The 25,280-nt window shown below is 43.5% G+C and overlaps 3 protein-coding genes, 1 long non-coding RNA gene and 1 other non-coding gene across 6 annotated transcripts; 3 read left to right on the forward strand and 2 right to left on the reverse strand.

Moving 5' to 3' along the window:
• Nucleotides 1–716: 716 nt before the first annotated feature.
• LOC4346186 (probable E3 ubiquitin-protein ligase ARI8) lies at nucleotides 717–8,304 on the forward strand. The gene is made up of 15 exons (NM_001422667.1): nucleotides 717–1,113; nucleotides 2,208–2,329; nucleotides 2,880–2,982; nucleotides 3,120–3,210; nucleotides 3,441–3,613; nucleotides 3,763–3,864; nucleotides 3,969–4,057; nucleotides 4,802–4,909; nucleotides 4,998–5,088; nucleotides 5,298–5,387; nucleotides 6,001–6,048; nucleotides 6,177–6,248; nucleotides 6,346–6,439; nucleotides 6,530–6,677; nucleotides 7,551–8,304. The coding sequence occupies exons 1-15, from the start codon at nucleotides 883–885 to the stop codon at nucleotides 7,810–7,812; spliced, it is 1,824 nt and encodes a 607-aa protein (NP_001409596.1). The 5' UTR covers nucleotides 717–882; the 3' UTR covers nucleotides 7,813–8,304.
• Nucleotides 8,305–8,387: 83 nt separating this feature from the next.
• On the reverse strand, nucleotides 8,388–12,709 carry LOC4346187 (calcium-dependent protein kinase 21-like). Its single transcript, NM_001422668.1, has 7 exons — nucleotides 11,912–12,709; nucleotides 11,668–11,791; nucleotides 11,430–11,573; nucleotides 10,733–10,885; nucleotides 10,507–10,622; nucleotides 10,254–10,421; nucleotides 8,388–8,998 (listed from the first exon to the last, which is right to left on the reverse strand). Exons 1-7 carry the CDS (start codon nucleotides 12,548–12,550, stop codon nucleotides 8,645–8,647), a joined length of 1,698 nt encoding a protein of 565 aa, NP_001409597.1. The 5' UTR covers nucleotides 12,551–12,709; the 3' UTR covers nucleotides 8,388–8,644.
• A 3,527-nt stretch (nucleotides 12,710–16,236) lies between these two features.
• On the reverse strand, nucleotides 16,237–17,911 carry LOC107281864 (uncharacterized). The gene is made up of 3 exons (XR_001548070.3): nucleotides 17,581–17,911; nucleotides 17,260–17,354; nucleotides 16,237–16,761 (listed from the first exon to the last, which is right to left on the reverse strand). It is a non-coding gene; the product is annotated as an uncharacterized lncRNA (long non-coding RNA).
• Nucleotides 17,912–18,192: 281 nt separating this feature from the next.
• LOC4346188 (probable RNA methyltransferase At5g51130) lies at nucleotides 18,193–23,046 on the forward strand. 2 transcript variants are annotated; one of them, XR_001547975.3, is made up of 9 exons: nucleotides 18,193–18,480; nucleotides 19,281–19,395; nucleotides 19,703–19,750; nucleotides 19,852–20,104; nucleotides 20,269–20,356; nucleotides 20,463–20,528; nucleotides 20,915–20,983; nucleotides 21,072–21,373; nucleotides 22,762–23,046. XR_001547975.3 is itself a non-coding variant. In XM_015793018.3 (8 exons), the coding sequence occupies exons 1-8, from the start codon at nucleotides 18,286–18,288 to the stop codon at nucleotides 21,183–21,185; spliced, it is 948 nt and encodes a 315-aa protein (XP_015648504.1). In that variant the 5' UTR covers nucleotides 18,193–18,285; the 3' UTR covers nucleotides 21,186–21,521. The 2 variants fall into 2 exon arrangements, 1 of the variants encoding a protein (XP_015648504.1); XM_015793018.3 differs by lacking the exon at nucleotides 22,762–23,046 and having other exon boundaries at nucleotides 21,072–21,521.
• Nucleotides 23,047–25,208: 2,162 nt separating this feature from the next.
• On the forward strand, nucleotides 25,209–25,280 carry TRNAT-UGU (transfer RNA threonine (anticodon UGU)). The gene has a single exon. It is a non-coding gene; the product is annotated as a tRNA-Thr (tRNA).

Consider the following 25,280-nt stretch of genomic DNA (forward strand, 5'->3'; position numbering starts at 1 on the left):
TAATTAAGCCGTTATTAGCACATGTGGGTTACTGTAGCACTTATGGCTAATCACGGACTAATTAGGCTTAAAAGATTCGTCTCGTGATTTCCTCCATAACTGTGCAATTAGTTTTTCTATTTATCTATATTTAATGCTTCATGCATGTGTCCAAAGATTCGATGTGATGTTTTTGGGAAAAAATTTTGGGGAACTAAACGGGCCCTAAAGGCATGCCAAAAGTCACACCAAAACTGAAAGAACACAACTTTGCTAGCCTGGGCCCTATTTGGTTCCATTTGCTAATGTTTAGCCCTCACCTTTTAGCCTTAAATTAGCCCTCAAGGATCCAAACAGGTGGGCTAATTTTGAGCTAATGTGAATTAGCCCCCCTCAAAACATTAGCCGCTAATGGGGCTAATTTTGTGTGGGGACCATTAAAAAGCAGCTTTCTCTCTCCTTCTCTCTCCTCCCTTTCTACTCTCTCTCCACCTTTTAGCCTTGAATTAGTCTATGGATCCAAACATACCACCCTAGGCTAATGTTTAGCATATCAATTCATGACTAAACATTAGCTCTTAAAATTAGCTATGGGCTAATCTTCCACACAGGGCGCTGATACTAGTGAGAACTGAGAAGTGCAAATTGCATCTTCCAACCTCCTAATCTTGATTATTACATCCCAAAATTACTGAATCCCCTCCTCTTATTGCTTCACAGTTCCCAAAAGTGTACCACACTGGTATATAAAAAACACCCCATCCTGTGTGCCTGCCGACTCGCCCACGCAACTCCGACTCTTTCCTTCCCCAATTCTCCCGTCCACCGGCCGCGGACCTCGCCGGAACCCTAGCCCCGCCGCCCCCCTCCCCTCCCCGATCGCCCGATTCGGTGGTCGGGGTGATGGACTCCGACGCCGAGATGCCCATGTCCAGCGACGAAGAGATGTTGGATGACGAGGACTATTACGACTACAGTGATGACATGGGTGAGGACGATGATGGGAGCGGCGGCGGGGGCGGGGGAGATAGCGATGGGGAGGAGGAGGAGGAGGGGGATGAGGAGCTGGTGGGCGGCGACTACGAGGGCCGCGAGGCGGAGGGGAGCGACGAGGTGGTGTCCCGCCGCGAGCAGGTGAGGATTTTTTTGGTCGGAAGCAGATCAGGTGGTGGACTGGTGGTGGTGTTTTTTTTTCTTTTTTCTTTTTTTTAGCAGGAAGCGCGACGGTCGATTTCATTAAGATTTTGGGAAAAAAAAGTTTTCATACAACTCGAGATTACACCCCCCTTCGGTGTAGCTTAGCGGGGAGGCAAGGCGAGCTGAACGTAGATCAGGACCTGGAAGATCAGGGGTGCTAGATTGGTAGCGTCGAACGGTCTCGAGAATGGCGTCGTTTTGCTGAAATAAGGATTAGGATGAGCTTATGGCGTCCTTTTCTTTTTTTTTTCTTTTTTTCTGAAATGAGGATCGGGATGAGCTTTTGCGGCAGTTCTTAATTTTGATGTACCAGTCAGCTAACGCGACTGAAATATGTTGATAAGATTGATGGTCCAGGGTGCTTGTCATGTACTCGGATGTGTAGTAGTTGTTTGTGATTCACATCTGCTCTTTGGGAAATTAAGGAATGTTCTGCTTCCGCACCTAGATGTGATCTATCTTCCGCTGTTAGGACAGCCTTGGGTGTTTTATACCTGTTCGCATTGTGCGCAAGCCGACAAGTTGATGATTACATTAGTGCTAAGATGCTTAGATTGTTATCTGCTCAATCAATATTGATGCTATACATGGTGAATATTGATTAGTGAGCACAGGTTTACGCTTAAGGAATAACATGGTAGAGAGTTTAGTCTTTGTAATGGAACTCATGGATCGGTGATGATGTACTGCTTTCCTGGGTTTTGTTTGTGCTGATCCAAGCAAGGTTCACACCTGGGCATCAACAGACGTAGCCAAATCATGATCTATGTTAACCATTATATGCTTGATAATGTGTTGCTAGTTTGATAGCTTAAATACAAAGGTTAAAAGGCGGATAATTAATCGCATGCATCACGATGAAATACCATATGTTTCTAGAGAGCTTTCTGTGCTTTCTTTCCATAATTTCCAAGCTGGTACTGTGTTTGGTTGTTTTCGTTCATGTTGATTGGCACTTCTATGTCATCTTGTTTCACTGGATATCCTTGAGTGTCTCTAAAAACTGGCCCATGTTTGGTAACTATGGACAGAGATACATTGTATTAACTGAAAAGGATATAAATGAGCGTCAAGAGGAAGATATAGGCAAGGTATCTGCTGTACTATCGATTCGAAGGGAGGAGGCGTGTGTTCTTCTTCATCACTACAAATGGTAAGTTTGTTAACCGTCATTCATTGAATATTCTTTTATCATTATACTCCCTCCGTCCCATAATATAAGAGATTTTGGGTGGATGTGACATATCCTAGTACTTCGAATCTGGACAGGTTTCTTAACCAGATTCATAGTACTAGGATATATCACATCCACCCAAAATCCCTTATATTTTGGGATGGAGGGAGTAAGAGTTTACTGAAATGAGATTGTACATATGTAATACATGGTGTAGTGAGCTATCCAAGTTTCCCTTGATGCACATGCAGTTTGTTTTTACTCTGTTACACTTTTCAAGGTGCTGTCTGCAAGCTTCCCTTTGATAATTTCTTGAAAATTATCACTGTGAAGTCTTAGGTAGTACCTCCAGATTTTGTATATGCTGGCAATTTAGTTTACGTGTCATTGCTGGTATGCAAGTGGTATGATGTGGGATTTTCTAACTACTTGACGATTGGAATAAGCTGATCTTCCACTTTTGGAATCTAGAAATAAGGGTACAGGTTTGTATTTGTTCTTTGTTAATCTTTATGAGTTCTCTGTTCAGGAACATCAGCAAGTTAAGCGATGAATGGTTTGCGGATGAAGAAAAAGTTCGTGATATTGTTGGATTACTTTTAAATGGAATTGATCTTCCTAACTCTAGAAAGGTTTGTATTATTTATTCAAATGCCAGTATATTGTTATCACTTGTTTGTTGTGCTGGCCACATGTCATATCTGATCAAACCTTTGGCTGTGGCTACATATACACTGTTTCTTACATCTGACAGCTGTTTTGGTTGCAGCTAACTTGTGGAATATGTTTTGAAGGGTATTCTTCTGATGTGATGAGTTCTGCTGATTGTGATCATTTTTATTGCCATGAATGCTGGGAAGGTCTCTCTCTCTCTCTCTCTCTCTGTGCATGCTTTTGTGCATAACTTCCTTTTTGCAATTCCAACACTAGCTTAGATAGTTTCACCATCAGTGCTCATGTATAGACTATCTTGTAGACTTGTAGTTGTTGTTTTTGGTAAACATGATCAAGATCTGTTCCTGTGTTGCAGTTATTTTATTTTTCCCTCAGAATAATGAAAATTTATGATAATATAAATTCAACCTTTCAGGTTATATTAGTGCTGCAATAAGTGATGGTCCAGGATGTTTGTCATTGCGATGCCCTGATCCATCTTGTGGTGCTATGGTTCTTCAGAACATGATTAATAAGTTAGCTAAAGATGATGATAAAGTGAGATATGCACGATTTATCTTACGTGCATATGTTGAAGATAGCAAGAAGGTAATATGTTTGAACAAGCTAACTAATTACTCCACTTGATAGTTCTTTGTGGAGTACCTATTTTTTATTGTTTATTTTTCTAACGATTTGAAATGATGAGCTGTGCTCTTTCTGTTAACCTTTTGTATAACCTATGGCATTTCCTGCAGACTAAATGGTGTCCAGCTCCTGACTGTACATGTGCAGTGGAATTTGTCAGCGATGGGAACTATGATGTCTCATGCAATTGCAAATTCAGTTTTTGTTGGAACGTTAGTATTTCTGGCTCCATTTTCCTGACGATTTAATTCTACTTTTTTTTATTGCTAGTGATGAAAAGTGTGGAGCTTCATCAATGCTTTGGTGATGTTTGCAGTGCACGGAGGAAGCTCATCGACCAGTGAACTGTGAGACTGTTTCTAGGTGGATATTAAAGAATAGCGCAGAATCTGAAAATATGAACTGGTATGGTTCAGGCTCAAAACTTTATTAAGCCATAGTGTACGGATAGTGTATAGATAAGGAATTCATTAATTTTTGTGGAGATAAATCTATGTTCAAACATTTGTGTTGTATATTTACTTCTTTTTTTAACCTATCCTTGATGCCAATATTGCAGCTATCTTCTAACTTTCCTCATGGTTATGAGTAAAAACTGAGGTGGTGAAAAAAATTGTGCATTTAATTTACGTACGTATATTCAGATGTTATGTATTCAGAAACATCAAACTTTGTGGACATCCTCATGTGTGACTGGTGGTCTGGAAGCAGAAGATTTGAGGATGCAAGGAACTGTGAACACTATTAACTCTTTGCTGAGTCAGGGCTGCAAGGGCTGATGCATTGTTTTTTAACAATATATTATGACGGAAAACATGTATTATATGTGGCACTGTGGCTTAAACCTCATAATAAACACCTCTTAATTTATGTTAAATACTTGGCATTGACTCCATTTTTATCAATTGATGACTTCTTTTTATGGAAAAACTTGTGGAGGCTCTAGTGAGAACATTATGCTGCTCAAGCGTTTTTGCCATGTTTACATTACAGGAATGTTTGCCTATTATACAATGCTGTTAGAATTGTATACCAATCTTCAGTTCATGGCTAGTCCATGAATGCTCAAATGTATTTAAGGTCTTTATGTTGCTTGAAATCATCTAATCATGTCAGATGGTTTATCATGTTGTTGATGATCCTTTTCAGGATACTGGCTAATTCTAAGCCGTGCCCAAAATGCAAACGACCAATAGAGAAAAACCAGGGATGCATGCATATGACTTGCACTCCACCTTGCAAATTTGAGTTCTGCTGGTATAGTCCAATGTCTATGCTTGCTGAAATATTTATGTCCATATTACTAGTGTATGTACCTCTCATTTGTTTTCTTTGAACATTTCAGGTTATGTCTGGGTTCATGGGCTGAACATGGGGAGAGAACTGGTGGATTTTACGCTTGTAATCGCTATGAATCAGCAAAGAAGGAGGGAGTTGTATGTTTTATCTTGAGACTATCCAATTGCATTTAGTAGAAGGAATCAGTTTCTAGATGTCTTGTGTATTTTGTTATTGCTTCTGTAGAATTAAATGTTTCAATCCCACAAGTCAATGTCGAGTCCAAATTGACAGTTTGTTCAATTAGTTCATTCATTCATAGAATCATAAGGGTTACTTTTTCCTAACTTAATTACCTCTAATGCAGTATGATGAGACTGAAGCAAGGAGGGAAAGAGCCAAAAATTCACTTGAGAGATACATGCATTACTATGAGCGCTGGGCATCTAATCAGACGGTATGTTCAACATGCTCAAGTTTGATGTCTCTTTGAGTTTTTTTTTCTTTCTACAACAACTATACGTGCAGCTTTAGTCATTCTTGTGCTCATAACTTACTCTGTGTTTTTGAACCTTCTGGTTTACTTGGCAAGTGTTGTGTTGGCCATATGCTTGGGCAGATACTAATTTTGACTTAAATTCTTACCTACCGAGTGTAGCCCAACTAGCTGCAGCTTTATTTGAAGATTACTTGCCAAGTTTATCTCTTACTCCCTCCGTCCTAGAATGTAGCAACCTAGGATAGGATGAGACCCATCCTAGGACAACGAATTTGGACATTCCTCATGTCCAGATTCGTTGTTCTAAGATGGGTCATCCTATCAACATTATGGGATGAAGGTAGTAAGTGCTAATAAATGCTCTTTTTTAATTTTTATGTTGTATTACCTTATCAGTTCATGATATAAAAAAATACAGTTCCAGATGTTTTTCTATACCTGATGGGTATATAGTTTCTAATCTACTGTACATGCTTGGGATGAATGTTCTGCATTGTTCTATTCTGAACTTGGAATTTTTTCTGCTGTAGTATGCAAGTTTCTGTACTGACATATTCACTTATATTGCCAGTCGAGGCAGAAGGCACAAGCAGATCTGCAAAAGGCAGAAAAGGAACAAGTAAGCATTCGCATCATGTTAGGTTGGGGGCGTTGCATTTAGGGCAAGACATAATTGTTTATCTTCGCCATTCATTCGTATTTTATATTTGATAGCTGCTAACTCTATTTCTTCTCTATGTGCTACAGCTTGCAAAATTAACAGATGTTTTTGGAATACCGGAGACCCAACTGAAGTTCATAATTGAAGCTTGGTCACAGGTTTGATATCATAAATATGTCATGACCCAAATGACACTCCATACTATACAATTCACCTGCGTCTGATGCATGCACCATTCCACTATGTCTATTTCAGATTATTGAATGCAGGCGGGTACTCAAATGGACATATGCTTATGGCTATTATCTGGACGACAAGGTCAAGAGCGAATTTTTCGAGTACCTGCAAGGTAGTTGTTTGTTGCATTCCAAAATAAAATCCTAAGTTCTACCACGTGCTTGCCAAAAATCATGTGGTATGTATATTATATCTTTTATAGGTGAAGCTGAGTCTGGTCTGGAGCGTCTTCACCAATGTGCTGAGAAAGACCTGCAATCATTTTTGACTGTGAGATCTGATAATACTGAACCTGCACCATCAATTGCTGAATTCGGTGACTTCCGGGTGAAGCTTGCGGGGCTGACAAGGTATTTCACAGTTATTGTTTTTCCTATATCCTTTTGGGTTTGGCCATATTCAACTACTGCATGCTTTAAGATAGTTACTCTTGTTTCAATTAGTACTAGTTTTTAGGATGAACCCAAGGGTTTGCTTTTCTTCATCCTTGAACGTTTTTTTTTTTTGCCGGGTCGGCCGAAAGGTTCGGTCGACCAAATTTCATTAAGGAAAAGGGGAACAAATTACAAATGGGCTTTATATCGACAGTAGGATGTCGAGATTAGGGTGGGGACAGGTCCCCCAAACAATCGAAGCCATACAGAAAAGGCTGAAGGCTACAATAAAAATTTGATGTCTTACACAATATGAAAATAACCTCCAGACGTCCACACCGAAACTTCTTCTTTGATGTCTTCCAATAACCGCTCCACGGTGTGTTGCTTGTGCTGAAAGATTTTGGCGTTGCGCTCCTTCCAAATTATCCTTGAACGTTCTTACATTGTTCTTAACAATCCTTGGGTAGGTTCACATGAATGTAACTAATTATGCCATAATTTAAATGCCATTTGAGAATTTTAGAAGCCTGAGATTTTATAATTCTAATAAAGGACATGAACTTTGTTTGTGCCCACCTTTCTCTTGGTAATGATTTAGTATTAATCCATCATGTAAAGTAGTCAAACAGTCAAAGAGGTGGACATTTCAGCTATGCTCTTTACTTGTTGACCCTAGACTTGCTTCTTTGATTTTGGTAGTTGTTGTCGCAAATGTTTTTACTTGCTAGCATTTTACAAGGTCTTGAGATGCTGTCTATGCTCATGGATAGCAGCTTCCTTGCCTATTCTTTATTGTCATATGAGCTTTGTTTACGATATGTTGACTTTGCTTCGTCTCCACTGCAGTGTGACTCGGAATTATTTTGAGAACCTTGTTCAAGCACTGGAGGCTGGCTTGGAGGATGTACACTCTACTGCCCAGGGTACCACATCAAGCAATGCCACCAACATCCCCTCCAAGAAAGCAGTCACTAAAGGCAAAACAAAGAAGCAGCTTCCTAGAACATCTTCGGACAACTCAGATGAAGGCTGGCCTTGTGAGCGCTGCACGTTTATTAACCCTTCATCGGTGGATGCATGCAGCGTCTGCGATAAGCATAGATACTAGATGAAAAACTGGCTGAAAGCCAGTGCCCCCCATAAATCTCGAAGCTGTTGAGAAGGTGGGTGCTTACTCAAAGCTCATGAGAAGATTGTTGATTGTAGTTCTGTTCCTAAATTATGTGGCGTTGAAGAAGAGCTTCCAATGGCAGCAATGGCGTACATGTGTGAGTGAAGGTCCCTGGTTGTATCTAGATTGCAGCAACAATGCAGGACCGACTATGGAGCGAAGGTGGATGGGGTACAAACATGTGGTAGTCTTTTTTTTTTTTACTTTCTAGCCTATATTATGTACATATTAGTTATGGTCTGTAGTTGTGTTAATGTGGTGGGCAATGTTCTGTTTTTGTTTAAATGACATGAGATGATGTGGTGGGTAAAGTTCCACCCCCTGTACTGACCAACCTGTGAAGCTGGAGAATGGTAGATGTAGCTCTTATCTATTGAGCGGTCATGTAAATTACCAAAGCTCGTCATAATCTATGGTTGATAAATCATGTGGGAAACTGGTGTTTACTCAGCAGTACCTGATTTCTTATAGATTCGTCGTTCGAGCTGCATATTTTGATGGATGGAATTTTTGATGTTGTGTGCATATTATAGCAAACAAAAATACCCATTTACCGAAAGAGTAGCAAAACCGGTACGATCCCCATTTCAGTTCCATTTCTCATTTCACAATCCAAGCGCAGCATCGCATCGTGTTGCCACTCCAATACATTTCTCTAAGTTGGTCTTGTATCTCTCTCTAGTTATCCCTGTCTGGTGAAGGTGAAAGATGTGCAGTTTATAAGCCTTGATGAAACAAAGTTGATGAGATTGTTGGGCATCATCGATCATCAGGGAGTAAGAGTATCCTTGCAGAGCCTCCTGCTGAGGGTGCTGAAGTTGGCCCTGGAGAAGTGCCTGGAGGCGTTCCTCCAGTCGGCGCCGGACTTCATCATGAGCTCGAACTCCTGGTAGCTGATGCGGCCGTCCTTGTCGGTGTCGACGTCGCGGAGGATCTCCAGGATGGCCTGCTCGTTTGGGCCCACCTCCTCCCGCAGCTCGTCCAGCTCGATGAACCCGCTGCCGTCCTTGTCGAAGTAGTTGAACGCCGCCGCCAGGTACTCGTCGTTGCTCATCTTCTTCAGGTGCACCGACACCGTCACGAACTCGTCGCAGTCCAGCGTCCCGTTCCCGTCCGTGTCCGCCTGCAAATTCATCATCTCATCTTCTTACTATATCCTCGATGTAATACCTCCGAGTTGATGATATTTATTGTTTTGGATAATAATTTGGTCAAACTTTCTTAAATCGTAGAAATGTAGAGACCATATGTAGAAATTAGTCTTAAAAATACTACAATAAAATATTTTTTCTAATATATATATATATATATATATATATATATATATATATATATATATATATATATATATATATATATATAGGACACTCATATGGGGCACCATGATATCAAATACACAAAATCACTCAAATTTTTCAAAATTTTCAAATTGTGAGTATATACCTAGTTATAATAACTCGATTCATACCTATACCTATCAACAAAACAACTCAAATTTAACTTTATTTCACAATCCATGATTACATACCTAACTAATTATATGTATGGATGCTATATACCTAGAATCAAAATCTAACAAAAACAAGTTCAAATTCAGTTCAAACTTGCTTTGAACTAGTTAGTAAAGTAGCTAATGTTAATATCTAAGTAATTGAAAAAGTTTCATACTCATTTGAATTAGGTATATACTCAATTTCAACAATGGTGCCCGGGCACCATGGAGCACCAAACAAATTTACTATATATATATATATATATATATATATATATATATATATATATATATATATATATATATATATATATATATATATATATATTGTAATAGAAAATGGTGGCTATAATTGTTTATTTAAGACCGTTTACTTGTCTAAAACGACAAGTAATCAATAAATTAGCTAATAAGTTCAATCGATAAAAATCTTGCATTATCTTTGAAAAGCGATTTTGAGAGTGAGAATACGAGGGTCTGACCACCCCAATTCAACGGTACAGTTATATCTTCACGATGTAATTGGATGAGCTCGATAAAATATTTTATTATCTTTTTTAAAAAACGATTTTGAGATCGAGAAAATGAGAGTATGATCATCCATCACAATTCAACGGTTTACAGTAATATCTTCTCGATATAATTGGATGATCTCAACAAAATCTTCAGAAAAATAATGATTTTGAGATCTCCTCGGTGTAATTGAATGAGCTCGATAAAAATCTTCCATTATCTTAAAAGAAAATGATTCTGAGATCAAGACTCAAGAAAAATGATTTTTGAGATCTTCTCCATGTAATTGAATGAGCTCGATAAAAATCTTCCATTATCTTAATAAAGAAAATGATTCTGAGATCGAGATCGAGGAGATGAGCAGAAAGCTTACGGCTTCGAGTAGCATCCTGATCTCGGGCTCGGGGACGGGCTGGCCGTTGATGTGGAGGCCTTCCAAGAGTTCGTCGAGCGACAGGTGCCCGTTCTTGTCCTTGTCCATGTGGTGGAACATCTGCACGTACTTGTCCACCTCCTCCCCCGGCAGGTTCCGCGCCACCACCTTCACCGGACACCGCCGTTGTTAGCTCCGGCGACCCATCAAGATCATCGCAACACAGAAGCAATGAGACAACTCGACGACTTACTCCGAGAGCCTTCTTCTTGAACTTGTTCATGGCGGAGAACTGCTGCAGCCTCGCCCGCACGGCGTCGCCCAGCGACACGTTCGGCGCCGTGTCCGCGTTCTTCAGCCATGGATGCTCTGTTTTTGTTTCAAAACCAATCGACGAAACAAACAAAATGATGTTTGATTTCCAGTAATCATGTGTATATCTGAATCATTGAGAAGGTTTGATTAAGTTGTTTACTTACCAAGAACTTGTTTGGCCGTCAGGCGGGTGGATGGGTTAGGATCAAGCATCCTCCTGACGAGGTCCTTGGCGTTGGCGGAGACCCTCGGCAATGGCTCCCTGTTGAAGTCGATGGCGCCGCGGAGGATCGCCTGCGCGATCTTCTCGTCGTTGTCTGCACATTTGCAAGTTCAGACAAGATTACAGTTATAGTTTTTTTTCATGACAAGAATTGACAGGGGAGATGATTTGCATCATCATGGTGAATTGGTAATGTATTTTTTTAATAAATGATACCGTTAACTTTTTTTTTAATATTTGACAATTCGTTTTATTAAAAAAAATATGTAAATCTTTAAAACATAAATAATGTTTAAAGTTTCTTAGTGATAAATCAAACGAAAAATATTTAATATTTTTATAAGGTAAAATGATTGAACATGACTAAAAAGTTAAATAGTATCATATATATAGTAAAAAAGGAAGTTAAGATATGATCCCGTTATTTTTTTTATAAATATTTGACTATTCGTATTATTCAAAACTTTTGCAAACTATAAAAAAAAGTTTAAGTCATACTTATAGAATAATTAACAATAAACTCACAATAAAATAAGCGGTAATCACATAATCTTTTTTTCAAAAAAATTATCAAACATATCTTTAAAAATCAATGACATTGTATATTAAAAAAAAAGGTAATTAAGGTGAGTATATACCTCCCCAGAATGGAGGGACGCCGCAGAGGAGGATGTAGAGGATGACGCCGGCGCTCCACACGTCCACCTCCGGCCCGTAGCTCCGCCGCAATACCTCCGGCGCCATGTAGTACGCGCTCCCCACCACCTCCGTGAACCGGTCGCCTGCATCAACATTTGATTGGTTTCAGAAACCATGGAGGATTTGACAGAAATCATGGACGATGAGAGGTGGAAATTTTGCTGAAGATCGACGTGCCTGGCTTGAAGAACACCGAGAGGCCGAAGTCGATGACCTTGAGCGGCGAGTCCTCCGATTTGTTCGCGAACAGGAAGTTCTCCGGCTTCAGATCGCGGTGTATCACCCCGTTCGAGTGGCACAGCTGCATCCATCGACCGATCGATCACAGATTGTTGGTGATTAATTAGTGATTACTCGTTTGATTTGATGCATCAATGGGAGAAGAAGAAGATGATGTGTAGTGTTCGTTCTTGATTATTACCTGGACGACGTCGACGATGGTGCGGAAGATGTTGGCGGCGGCGCGCTCGGAGTAGTGTCCGCGCGCCACGATGCGGTCGAACAGCTCGCCGCCCTCGCAGAGCTCCATGACGAGGTGGACGGAGCCGTCGGCGGCGTCCTCGCATGCCTCGCGGAGCCGCACCACGGCGGCGGACGACGCGGCGCCGCCCCCGCGCGACGACGACGCCGACGACATGCGCCGCATGATGGCCACCTCCCTCTTCACGTCCTCCCCGTGCGCGGCCGCCGCCTTCGCCGCGGTCACCCGCGGCGGCGCCAGGCGCCTGTGCTTCCGGATCGTCTTGCACGCCAGCGCCTCCCCGGTCGCCGCGTCGCTGCACCGCCGCGTCACCCCGAACTCCCCGCGCCCCAGCTCCTTCCCCAGCACGTACCGCCGCGCGAACTCGTCCGCCGTCGTCGTCGCGATGGCGACGACGTCACCGCCATCGTCACAGCCACCACCACCACCCCTCACGTCGTCGCCGTCGCCATCGACGCCGTCCTTGCGCGGCGAGGCGGCCTCGGCGTCGGGGACCGGGTCGGGGATGACGAGGGAGATCTTGCTGATGCGGCCGCGCAGCTTGCGCGAGGAGGCGTAGGCGGAGTAGCAGCCCCCCATCGATCGGGCGCCGATCGACGGCGGCGGCGGCGGCGGCGACCTCGCGGCGGCGCACGCAGAGGGCGAGCTCGCGTCGCGCGCGCGGCCTCCTCCTCTGTGTGTGTCGCGCTCGCGCGGCTCGCCGGGCGTGTCGCGTCGCGTGTGGGCTTTTTAATTAGTGCATGCGGCGGGAGAGAGCGTAGCAATTATTTATGGGAGGCGCGTAGGAATCCGGGTGGGTACAGGTTGTAGGAGAGTTTGCGCGGTGTAAAACGTGTTTCGGGTGCCGCGTTGCTACTCTGCTATGCTATGCGAATCGGAATATGTGCCGCTACGTACGTTACCTAGCTTCATAGCTAAGCTGCATGAGATGAAGACAACAGCTGTATTCTACTGCTGCTGCTATCTCACCCCAGCTATCCTGCATATATAGATCATCTAACTTTGAGTAACTTTTGAGTAACTGATATGTGAATTCTATAGCCGTGGGTTCACATGTCAGCGACCTACCTTAGAGAATAGTAGTGTGTTAGAGAATAGTAGTGTGTTAGAGGAGCCCTTTTCGTATCATACAAAGCAAAAGCCTTCGTCACTACTTGTTTGCATACCGAGTTGCCAACTAGTATATACAAAGTTTGAACTATAAAATGCAGGTATCACTCGCATACTTCTCAACAAGAACTTTGTTTTCTTCTATATAAATAAAGGTATCTAAAGTCGCTTAGAGCAAAAGTCCTTTGTAAATCTATATATGGTGTAATCTTTTAGTGTTTTATAGTGAACTCAAATATATAGAAACAAATAAAAGCCCGTGCGTCACTCCCATGGGACCACCTAGTGTCGCAACCTCGATCTTTCTTTCTTCCCCATCGCTACTGCTAGAGCAGTCCAGCTGGAGCCCATTTGGCTTCAAGGAGCCAAGGACAATGGTAGTGGCGAGGCGTCCTTTTTTCCTCCTTCATCATACTACGTCATAAGGCTCTCGTGACTCATGGAGAAGGTCACTACTTAAGCGGCCAAGGAGGCAAAATGGTGTGCAGGGGAGTTGGACGAGGAAAAGGTGGCTATTAGTCATATACTTGATAAGGTGCTCGTGCTAAGGCCGGCTAGTGCACAAAGACAACTAGATCCAATGTCCCTCCGGTTGGATCTGTTGTTTCTTGACCCGATCAGCGTAGTACGGAAGGGGCGATGGCCTGTAACAAGGAGGTATGAATATGTGGAGAGAGACGGCACAACCGCGAGGTGGCTAGTCGGTGTGGAGCGTGGAGGTTAGGCAGGCGTGATTGCATGGGTTCAGGTAGTTGAAGGGCGCAAGGCCTAAGGCCGCACATAGTAGCAACGCCACGATCACACGAGTGGTGCAAGCATGAGTTGCCAGGGCACGGAGAGGCACCGATCGGCTCTGGCTAGATCCGGGTGCGCGGCGGCAAAGGATGCGTAGAGGACAATGAGTTCTCTCTTTCACTATAGGCTAGGTTTTCCCTTATTTTTACTTGGTGTAGGATGGTGTTGCCTGCTTGCATAGTTGCACTGCCATTTCTTGCTTAAATCCTCCTATTCTAGCCACATAGAAGAAACACTTGAGGAGGGTGTGATTGATAGGAAGTGACTAGACGGAAGCCTTGCCCTAGTTTTGGTAGGTACCGGTGATGGCAACAACTATGGGTGCCGCTTTCCTCGTTGGAGGCGTTGTCGTGCTGAATTCTCTCTCTTGCTTTTATATGAAAACCTAGTCCTAGAGTTCCAGGAGGCAATGACAACGTCCTCGACGTTATGTCCTTATTTGAGGCTCTGTTTAGAAGGTCATGTTCCACTTTGATTAATCGCTGATATCCCTTTTGTCAGCATTGTTGATCGTGGGGGTTGAGGATAACCCTAGGAAGTTGGAGCTGCTTGGTCTTTGGCTTTAATCTTAGCAACGGTGACTTGTGTCGGTTGTCGTCAGTTGTGGTGGGTATGCCGCTTGGGACAATTGCGTTATTTGCTCCGTGGAGGTTTTCGCTGGATTTCTTCCAAATTAAGCTTGGGACTATTGCATTATTTGCTCCGTGGAGGTTTTCGCTGGATTTCTTCCAAATTAATTGAACATTTGTAAGGTTTTAAGACATGGTTTCCTTTTGTAAATTGGATTAACTTACTAGAACGGGATCAGTTATCTCTAACGAGCCTAAAGCCTCATATCTTTCAGACAGGACCCCGTCACTGAGCAAAGGTTACTGATGTGAGAAAATTTCTCCGGCCGTCACGGATGACACACATCTCAATCGGGCCAACACTATAGCCCGTCACGGATGACTCTCATCTCTAATAGGCCTAAGTCACGGATGACACACATCTCAATCGGGCCAACACTATAGCCCGTCACGGATGACTCTCATCTCTAACAGGCCAACACTATAGCCCGTCACGGATGACTCTCATCTCTAACGGGCCTAAATTATAGCTTGCTAGCCACGCCCGCGGGCCAGTCTTTTCTGCGTACTTTATCCTCACTCGTGTGCATCCGGTCGATCACCCATTCCGAAATTGCTCCACCCTTGGCTCGCTTAACCTCAGAGTTCTTTGGAGATCAGCTTCCTAAGAAGAAGTTGTATATTCATTTACATACACAACCATCGATATATTTAACACAACCACATTCACATAACATCCATTTTGATCATATATTTCACATCCATTCACATATTTCACCAGCAAAACTGAGTTAATATATATTTAGCAAGTATTAACATGATGAGGAGACAAATAAGACTTCTAGGCAAAAATAAATTTCGAATTGAATTTTATGATACTAAATGAACTCATACGAAAAAGCTGTCAAAAACAAAAACAAAGTTGTACAACTCATTGAGATCTACCAATTTTATTTTGGTCATTTCTTCATCCGGGTTTGATTGAACTATATAAAATTTGAATTTTAAAATATAAGAAATTCAAATAATTTTTCGGGTAGTAAATGATTTCAAATGGAAATATTGTCAACAACAAAGTTGTATAACTCATCAAGATCTATAACTTTTATTTTGGTCATTTTTCTATATAACATTTTTTGAACAGTTTGAATTTGAATTTGAAAATATGACAACTTCAAACAATATTTTCAAATACTAAATGATTTCAAATGGAAAGGTCATCAACAATAGAGTTGTATAACTTATCAACATTTACAGCTTTTATTTTGGTCATTTTTCTATATAATATTTTTTGAATAGTTTGAATTTGAATTTAAAAATATAACAACTTCAAACAACAATTTCAAATTCTAAATGATTTCAACTGAAAAAGTCATTAACAACAAAGTTGTATAACTCATCAAGATCTATAACTTTTATTTTGGTCATTTTTTCATCCGACAAAGTGATAGTAATATTGTTCATAAAATTCACATATCTCTCACCTAGTTGTTGAGATATGATCGCACAAACATGTTAGATGGAAATAAAACTCAGGCCCGTCACGAATGACACATATCAGTGACGAGCCGTAGTTTAGACCCGATTGAGATAACATTCCATATCTCAATCGGGCCCCAAGTTGGTGTCCATCACGGATGATATGTGTCATCCGTGACGGACCTGCGTTATCTCAATCGGGCGCTTTTTCGGCCCGATTGAGATGACTTTCTTATGACAGTCCGCTAATTCTAAGCATGTTAGAGGCCGTTAGAGATGGAAGGTTACGTACTAGTGACTGTTATTCTATAATGAAAAAAAGGAACTCCCTGCATTTCTTTAGAGTTCTCTTCGAAAATAAATCGTAGAGAACACATTCACAAGAGAAATAAATTACTTAATTACAAAAAGTCTGATCTGATAGTTGATCAGCTGGTCGTTTGGCTTTTCTGAAGAATACAAGAAGGCACGACATGCAATCAGCTCGGTCACCGGTGGGGTTCGGAGTTTTATTCTCCGACCCCCGGCAGTCACGAACATTCTTCACTTTTTCTTTACAAACAGGAAACTAAACTATAGCTCCAGCCTCCAATGGTGATGTTTGATTGCTCCAATAGTGATGTTTGATTCAGCTGATGGCCTCGCCTACCAGAAGAAGGCGCAACATGCAAACGGGATAATCGAACAGCATACAGTACAGGCATCCAACACACTGATCCTTGCAGGCGTTTGCACAGCGGAGAGGCATTGGAGGAGGGTCGGCTAATGGTGAACACTCTCGCTGAATTTTCTATTGTCTGCTCTTAATTAATTCCTTGCACTGAAGACTATCCGGCACTGAAAGAAGAAGGAAAAAAAAACTAAAATCTGACTCGATTCAATCAACGAGGGAATACATTCAGAACTCAGAAGGGAACTCCACAAAAAGGAATTCAGACATAGCATGTCGTCATTGAGTGATTAGGGAAGAGAGAAATACTGATCAATGTGATGACTGAACAGAAGAAAGCATGACATGCAGTCTGCTCTGTGATCGTTTGGGGTTCGGTGTTTTCTTCTCCGAACTCCCTAACAATCGGATATTTCTGTGGCGACTTGTACTAATGTTTTACAGGCTCATGAAGAAGCCCAATAGCTGAGTCCAATAATTTCCTTACCGCGTCCTTGGGTAATTTAGGCAGTGGCGGACCCAGGATTTGAACCTAGGGTAGGCCTAGCGAAAAAAATCTAAATGCAATACATCATGATTCGATATAAAATCTGTAAAACGATACGGGTATATAACTCTAAATAGTTCAATACAAGTAGAAAATAATAAATAAGTTTAAAATTTACCTAAATGACAATGTAAATTGCCCCTTCATCAACTTTTTTTGCTTCATGCTTCTGAAAAAGAAATACACTGCTTGACTTCTTCATTCCTCAATCTCCTAACAACCATCACACCATGCAAAAAAGTCATATGAGGTTCATTGTGGCGCACAATTTTGTGGTAATCTATACAAATTACTATATCCCCAATTGGCTAATCATGGATATAAAGAACTTGATTATTGAAGGAGGTAGTACTGCCTGCTGACTACTGCAAGGGGGAGAGTAGAGGGACTGAGGGAGAGGAGAGCCGGACTGCCGGAGAAGCAGTGGCGCAGTGCTCACCGGAGGGGGAGGGCCGCCGGATGCGGGATGCCGGCCAGGCGGCGGGCGCCGAGGCAGGGCGCGCGCGCCGATGCGCGTCGGGGAGGCCGGAGGCGGTGCGACCGCGACGGCGCGAGTCGGGACTCGGGAAGGCGGGCAGGCCGGCCGCCGGCGCGAGGGGCAGAGCGCCGCTGCGCCGTCGCGGCGCCGTCGAGACTCGGGAAGGCGGGCAGGCCGGCCGCCGGCGCGAGGGGCAGTGGGCCGTCGCGGCGCCGTCGGGACTCGGGAAGGCGGGCAGGCCGGCCGCCGGCGCGAGGGGCAGAGCATGAGTAAAAAAAATTTAGCTTGCGTTGGATTGGAGAAAAAAAAAATCAACCAAAGAAAAAAAATCAGAACACGAGTAATTCACAACTAAATCTTCCTTCATCTTAAACAATGCAAAGCATATCTCTGTTTATACAATGTACATTGTGCAAATCCTTTAATCATCAAATTGCACATGCATGAGAGGTTACGGCCCAAACATCGATAGGCCCAAATATTGATGGGCCTAACTGGACCTCTATTTTGGAAGGGCTATCTCTGAACTTCTTCTTCTTCTTAAGTCGGCGGCGAGGGTTTCGTCTCCTTCTCGCCGCTTTGTCCCGCGCTGTTCCCCTCTCGTTTCAGCTCCAGCACGAACCGCGCCGCGGCGGCGGCGGCGAGAGAGGCGTCTCTTCTCCGAGCATGGCCACCACCACCGCGCCGGAGGACGCGCCGTCCGCGGCCAAGGGGGCTAAAGGAGAGGCGAAGAGGAAACAGAGCAACTGGCGTGGGGGAGGAGGAGGCGGCGGCGGCCGCGGCGACGGGGGTCAGGGGCAGAAGCGGAAGAGGAAGGAGGTATTCGTCTACGGGAACTACAGGAACTACTACGGCTACCGGGTGAGTGAACACCCACCCCTCCCCCTGTCGCTTCTCTTGCGGGCGCGCAGATCGTTGCTGTGTGTATGAGCGCACCAACTGTTCGATGGAATGCCTCGATGGTGGTCGCGGTGCTCGTGGGATTGGGATGGTTCATGGGTTTGGATTGGAACGCTGAATGGATATCAGTCGAAGCTCTCGCTTAGAATGTACCTTAGTTACAGTGGTGTCATTTCTGATTTAATTTGTTGTGGTTTGCAGTAGACCAGTTTAGGTTCTTTTATTGGGGGCATGTAGAATGTAGATAATCAAATTTCTGTTTCTATTCCGTTTCCTTAGTTCAGCATTTTGTTGTTTATCAGAATGATTGTGTCGGGTATCCAAGTGAACAACAAATTTCACTATTTCAGGAAAGCAAAATCGTCTAATTTACTTTGACTGATTATTTAGTCATAACATAAGTAGGTCGAGGAAGTGCCCCCATACCCTGCATATCATAAGTACACCTGGTGGCGAAGGAAGGAGTGAAGTATCAGGGAGCCTAGTTAGATCTTGTTGTTTCCTTAAGATTTGCCAATGCCAAAGTGTACTGTAGATTTCTTCAGACAAGGAGGGGGGAAGGGTTTATTTCACATTCTACTTGCAGCGCTGCATGTGGTACTTCTCTTAGTACAATATAAATCCCATTCGATGGCCGGATACTGCAATCCTTATCTTGTTTTCGCCGGATACTGCAATCCTTATCTTGTTCTCATCTGATAAATTCTCTCTTCTGATGTCTCTCTATTAGCTTATACATCCTTTCTTCTAATGTTCTACAGATTGACCGTAATGTTGATGAAGACCCTCGTCTTAAAATATTTAAGAGAGAGTGGTTTGAAAGCAAGGATTGTCTTGATATTGGATGCAACCAGGGTTTGGTAACGATTGGTCTAGGTAAATCATCTTTGTGCAATATTTAGTACTATTTTGTTTGGTTGATGATCTGTCTTGTCCATTTGAACAAAAATGATATATCTAATTCATAATTGTATGGTTGTACAGTTACGTTGTTGTACCTCTTATAAATAGAATTGGGAATTCTGTATCAATGTTAACAGAGACGGTATTTAAAATTTAAACTATTTGCAGTATATATTCTTTTATCTATTCATATGTGTTACTGTAAGATACTTTGTATGTCTGTGTTAGTTAAATTTTATTACTAGTATGGTTTCTCATTTTATTTGTGAACCTTGTGCAGCTGCGAAATTTAAATGCCAAAGCATTCTTGGAGTTGATATTGATTCAGGTTTGTTAACTAATGTTTCATGTCTTTCCTAGGCAAACATATTGTTATAAATTTTGTAAAGCTATTTTCTTGCTATACTGATCCTGATCTTGTCCTGTTAGGTTTGATCGAAACTGCCAACTGGAATTTAAGAAGGATGTCTCGACTGGATAAGGTGGTTGTAGAAAACACCAAGGCTCACAAGTCATCAGATTCACCGTCTGAAAGCTGTCCGGAAAAAGTGGCACCTGAGATATCAAATGGGGATATTTCTAATGGCAGTCATCATGATATTTTTAAAGTTGTTTCTTTTCGTCGCGAGAATTTTGTGGACAGCATGTGTACAAGTTCAGAACAGTATGATACAATTGTTTGGTAAGTTACAAATTATAATATAGATCTCATAGATTTTCTGCTGTCATTAATAATAGTCACTTTGTCGTTTTTATATTGCAACATATTTGTGAAAATTGCCATCATTACCCACATTGGATGTCATATTGACACATGCGTTTTTATATGCTTTTATTCTCATGCAGTTTGAGTGTGACCAAATGGATCCACCTGAACTGGGGTGACGATGGCATAATTACTTTATTTGTGAAGATCTGGAGACTTCTAAGACCGGTATCTATCTGTCTTTATGTTTCCTGTGCTTTGGTAAAGTAGATGTCAATGATAAGATGAAAAAAAATAATAAACTATTTTCCCACTGGATTCTCTTGTTTTTCAGGGTGGAGTTTTTATTATGGAGCCTCAACCTTGGACCTCATATAGGAGAAACAGATTGGTTTCAGAGGTATCATTTTCCCCAATGCCATACTGATCTCTGACACCCAGTTGATTATTTTCTGGATCGCGTTGAAGTTTGAAATGCTTATTGTGTTTCTATGTCAGTTGTTGAAGGCTAGAGTTATTTTACTTTCAGCCCCTTGCTTGTGTAAAAGCTACAGTTGCGGTTGTGGTTTTAGCTGCTTGCTTGGCTTTATCGTCAGTATGTTGGGGCCTCACTCTTACTGGACCTGCTTTCTTAACCCCCTGTTATTTCAATCTTAAGATTACTAGAATGAACATACTGGCAGAAATCTTAGTCCTCATTAAACATTTGATTCTTCCATGACCGCAGTTTTTTTTTTATCGTGCAAAGTTGCAATACCTCACTCTTTTTTGTGTTACATCTTTCAGGTTGCCAAAGAGAACTTCAATACCATCCTAATACATCCAGATAAATTCCGGGAGATACTTCTAGACAAGGTATGTTCTAATGTCAGCCACGAATTCTATGTTCAGTTCTTGGCCCCAGCAACAGAATTTTTGCCTCACCATGCATTGTTCCTTGCAGATCGGATTCAGGTCGGTAGAGGTGGTTACGGACAAACTGGAGGGCGCTGTTACTGGTTTTGACCGCCCAATCGAAGTTTACCACAAAGTGATGGGAACTGGATCAAGTTCTTGACATTTCCTGCCAAAGGCATATGTGGTGCTTCAGATGTGCAGCTTGTTTTAGTGGGATTCATTGAGCTCCATGACGCTTTCTTCCATTCGACAAACTTCAACGATGGCGCCCTCACATACCGCTGGATTTGCATTTGCAGAAGACTATTTGAACGCCCAAGGAATGAGATGGGTAGATTGGAACTGTTGGTACGTCCTCTTTGGAAGTTTTGACATTTTGTAGGACGATCGATCGGTTTCCAAAAAAAAAAAAAACATTTTGTAGGTCGAGGCAGTTTTGCCTGTGTAAATGAATGGTGGATACGTACGTATGAAAAATATTGTTCCTCGAGGAAAATCACATCTCGTTTGCTAGTAATATGAATATTGTCACTGCAAGCACAATTTCGATCCAAAAACTGGAGCGGGCGGCCTGAAAGGATTGGTGTATATCGGAATCGGACGGAGTCGTTGAGTCAGCCTCGAGTCATCAGATTAGCAAGTCAGTTATTACAAACTTGTGATCGCGAGAAAAATCTTCAGAATCCAATCCAATAATCTAAGGCGAAAGAGAGAGGGATCAATCTTGAGATGGAGCGGACGTTCGTGCCGCTGATGGGGCAGCGCGAGTATCTACGGTGGATCTGGGTGCCGCCGCCGCCGATAGACGAGTGGGCGACGAGGGAAACTTTGACGGAGCGGATGGAGTACCACCGGAACGTGTTCGCGCGGCGGGAGGCGGAGGAGAAGGAGCGCAGGCTATCCAAGGTGGTGAGGGAGAGCACGGACGCCGAGGAGGTGGCGCGCGCCAGGGCCGACCTCTACGAGCGCGTCACGCTCAGGACGGAGGCCCGCGGCGGCGGCGGCTTCACCCTCGCCGGCCGACTTCATGTCCGGGGCCTTCTCCGGCTTCCTCCCCCCCGGCTACCCCCTCCCCCTCAACCGCCCTCCTAAGCGCCACGCCGCCGGAGACGAGGACGACGACGACGAGGAGGACACGGCGTCCTCCATCACCACCTGCCGCGGTGAGAGGAAGGAGAAGAGGCAGCGGATCGTCGTTCCGCAGCGGATTCAAGACGGGAAGGAGGAGGACGCGGCATCTGAATCCGTCGCTTCCCATCAGGTCGGAGAAGAGGAGGAGGAGACCGGAGGTGAAGCTCTCGCCTCCTCCTCCAGTCCGTAGATCGCTAGCTGATCGATCTCCACCTGCATCTAATCATCCATTTGATCGAATGATCGTACGTTACAGTGGTGATGGAGTTTGGATCAAACTACACCTGTTTACTGGTTTTGAGCTTCATGGTAAATTTCTTACATTGGACAAACTACATGGAAAATGTTTTTATGTATATCACCTAAATAGTTATGAAAATTTTAAAAAATTTTACAAGATAAATTAGTATGAAATATATCACTTCACAAATAATGTTAAGTTATAATAACAAATATAACTGTGAATGTATGAGAACTATTTTCAGTTTAATTTGTTCTTTTTTTTACAACTTATGGAAGTTGAATTTGGTCTTGTATATTTATGGAGAGATATATTTCATATTAATCTATATTAATATTTTTTTTATTTTTTTATAACTATTTAGATGACAAGCAAATTACGAAGCAACGAGAGGATGTCCCCTTGAGGGATGAAAATTCACATCCAAACTACAGTAATGGCGGCTTCGCATAGCTGGATTTTACAAAATTCAGCTGTATTCTGTTGCATGAAGAAGACTGGGAATAAAACTCACATGTTGTAACTGCATGTAATTAAGTTGGTAATCGATGAAGAAAATCATAGCTTCTCCGTCGATCTCCCGTACTAAATGTTTAAAAGTTGTGGCTGATCCATTCCCAGAAAGACATTCTGAAAAGCCATTGATCAATCGCTGTCTGAAATGCGACTAGATCCCAAAAGCCCCAAGGAAGGTACAGGTTCAAACATCTCTCTATCCTCTTGCCAACCCAAGCAACGAATCCAAATCTTCTCCAGCTTTTCATCACGCCCCCAAAAATATATCATCAGCTACTAGTTCACTCACTGTCCCTGCAACTTCTCGCACACATACTTCTTGTTCTTGCATGCACAACAGCATAAGCAGCAAGCAAGCGAGCAATGGTTTGCATCAGCGTCGCCGAATGCCAGCGCGTGCACCGGTCGGCGCTGGACTACTTCCTGGCGGTGCTCATCGTCGTCGCCGTCGTCGTTGCGGCGAGGCTGCTCATCTGCGCCGTGGCGCGCTGCCTCGTCCACAACGTCGCCGGAGCGGCGGCGCACCACCACCACCACCACAGCCCGACGACCACCGACGACGACATCGAGATGTGGGGCGCCGGCGGCACCACCGGGCCGCCGCCGCCGGCGATCTACCGGCACGCGCAGCAGGCGAGCCAGCTGCAGGAGCTGGAAGCCGCTGAGCCGCCGCGCGCGGGACGAGCATTGACAGTGGCAGAGTAATTAAGTTGGTGTCTTTTGATTACGGATACATGTAACAAAATTCCAAAGCTTTTGAGTATATGCATTCTTAAATTATTTGTAATATATAAAAGTCGTACAAGCACTGTGAATTCGTGGGGTTCTATCAAATAATATGAATTCATAATTTCTTCATGTCTCTATGGTAAAACAAGCATGTAACAGCAGCATTTTTTTAGAGAAGGTATTTTTACCCGGCGTCTATATCTAACCGGATATATGTAGCTTTTTTAGCCTTTTTTTAATATAAACTTAGTCTATCGAAGAGAAAACTAGTTCTCAAATAACCCAATCTGAAATTCGCTCCTATGCATATTTGAACTTAGAATCTTGGGTGCTACTCAGGACACTGCAACCACTAGACTACATGTCCTTTTAGCATGGTATGTACTAACTAGAACTGTGACGATTTCAGTATGATTCGAAGTTAATTAGAACCATCATTCTTCAAATCAGAACCCAGAGTGACAGAGGGTTTCGATGCACAAAACTTGTTACAAACTTCCCCACAAACAATAAGAATCTATCAAATACAAATCAAATTTCCTAGGGATTTAGTAGAATAATGATCAGTTGAGCCTCTTGACGCGGACGATGCGGTTGAGCTCCTCGCGAACGGAGACGAGCAGCACGTACGCCTCACGTGCGCCCTCCACGTCCACCACGTGCTCCACCGTGCCGGAGTCGGGGTCGTAGAAGCCGCCGCCGTCGACCACCCGCACCTCGCCGCCGTCGACCACCGCCACCTCCTTCTCCTTCCCCTCCGTCGCCGTCACCGTGAGCAGCAGCACGGCCCCGTCGTCGTCGTCGACGTACTCCACGCACCGCACCGCCTCGCGGACGCCGCCGCCGCCGTGGACCGCCGCCGGCACCATCCTGTCCTCCATCAGCGGGAACACCTCGCCGGCGATCTCCAGGCACTCGCGCGCGTCCTCCTCGTCGTCGGGGACGAGGCGGCGGCAGTCCTCGCGCCGGAAGAAGAGCGGCTTCCCGTCGTACTCCACGCAGTCGCGCACGACGCCGCCGCCGGACGTCGCGACGCGCCACCTCGTCAGCCGCGGAGCGTACAGGGACGCCATGGCCGCCGGTGACGAAGAAGCGAAGGTGGCTATGGCGGCAATGCCCTCTGATCGATGGCGACGATGCGCTAGCTTCCGAATTGCTTGAGGTCTCATCAGCGCCAGAATCTGAATTTATCAGGGCACGAACTCGTGTGGAAATCAGACTCGGAGTCCGACTCCGAGTCCGTGTCAGGTTAAGTCGTTTGGATATTGATCTGGAGAGAGAGATAATCAAAACACCATTGGATAAGCAAACTCATAACCGCGTTGCTCATCTACCGCATATGCGAAGATTAGATCCGTACCCATAAACGAAGTTTCAAGAAAAAATGCAGCAGAAAAGCCACATGATCATACCTGACTGTACATCTATGCAATTCATTTTATCTTTTAGAAGAAAACCTTTATGCATTCAAGCTACGGAGAGATTCTATTCAACAAATTGTGCATCTTGTCGACACAAATATAAAATAAGTATAAATTAGAAATACACAATCATTCAACAAGAAGCGCCCTTATAGCTCAGTGGTAGAGCGTCAGTCTTGTAAACTGAAGGTCCGTAGTTCGATCCTGCGTGGGGGCA

Source organism: Oryza sativa, chromosome 8 (genome assembly GCF_034140825.1).
Source record: "Oryza sativa Japonica Group chromosome 8, ASM3414082v1".
Classification (NCBI taxonomy): domain Eukaryota; kingdom Viridiplantae; phylum Streptophyta; class Magnoliopsida; order Poales; family Poaceae; genus Oryza; species Oryza sativa.

Bases quoted from the DNA above. Each gene is read 5' to 3' on its own strand.
- LOC4346186 (NM_001422667.1), top strand. From the start codon at position 883: ATGGACTCCGACGCCGAGATGCCCATGTCCAGCGACGAAGAGATGTTG. The intron at 6,049-6,176 runs GTAAGCATTCGC...TATGTGCTACAG, and splicing joins AAAAGGCAGAAAAGGAACAA to CTTGCAAAATTAACAGATGT. The intron at 6,249-6,345 runs GTTTGATATCAT...TGTCTATTTCAG, and splicing joins TAATTGAAGCTTGGTCACAG to ATTATTGAATGCAGGCGGGT.
- LOC4346187 (NM_001422668.1), bottom strand. From the start codon at position 12,550: ATGGGGGGCTGCTACTCCGCCTACGCCTCCTCGCGCAAGCTGCGCGGC. The intron at 11,574-11,667 runs GCACGTCGATCT...ATGTTGATGCAG, and splicing joins CTCGGTGTTCTTCAAGCCAG to GCGACCGGTTCACGGAGGTG. The intron at 10,623-10,732 runs GTAAGTAAACAA...AAACAAAAACAG, and splicing joins GACGGCCAAACAAGTTCTTG to AGCATCCATGGCTGAAGAAC.
- LOC4346188 (XM_015793018.3), top strand. From the start codon at position 18,286: ATGGCCACCACCACCGCGCCGGAGGACGCGCCGTCCGCGGCCAAGGGG. The intron at 19,751-19,851 runs GTTTGTTAACTA...TTGTCCTGTTAG, and splicing joins TGGAGTTGATATTGATTCAG to GTTTGATCGAAACTGCCAAC. The intron at 20,357-20,462 runs GTATCTATCTGT...CTTGTTTTTCAG, and splicing joins TCTGGAGACTTCTAAGACCG to GGTGGAGTTTTTATTATGGA.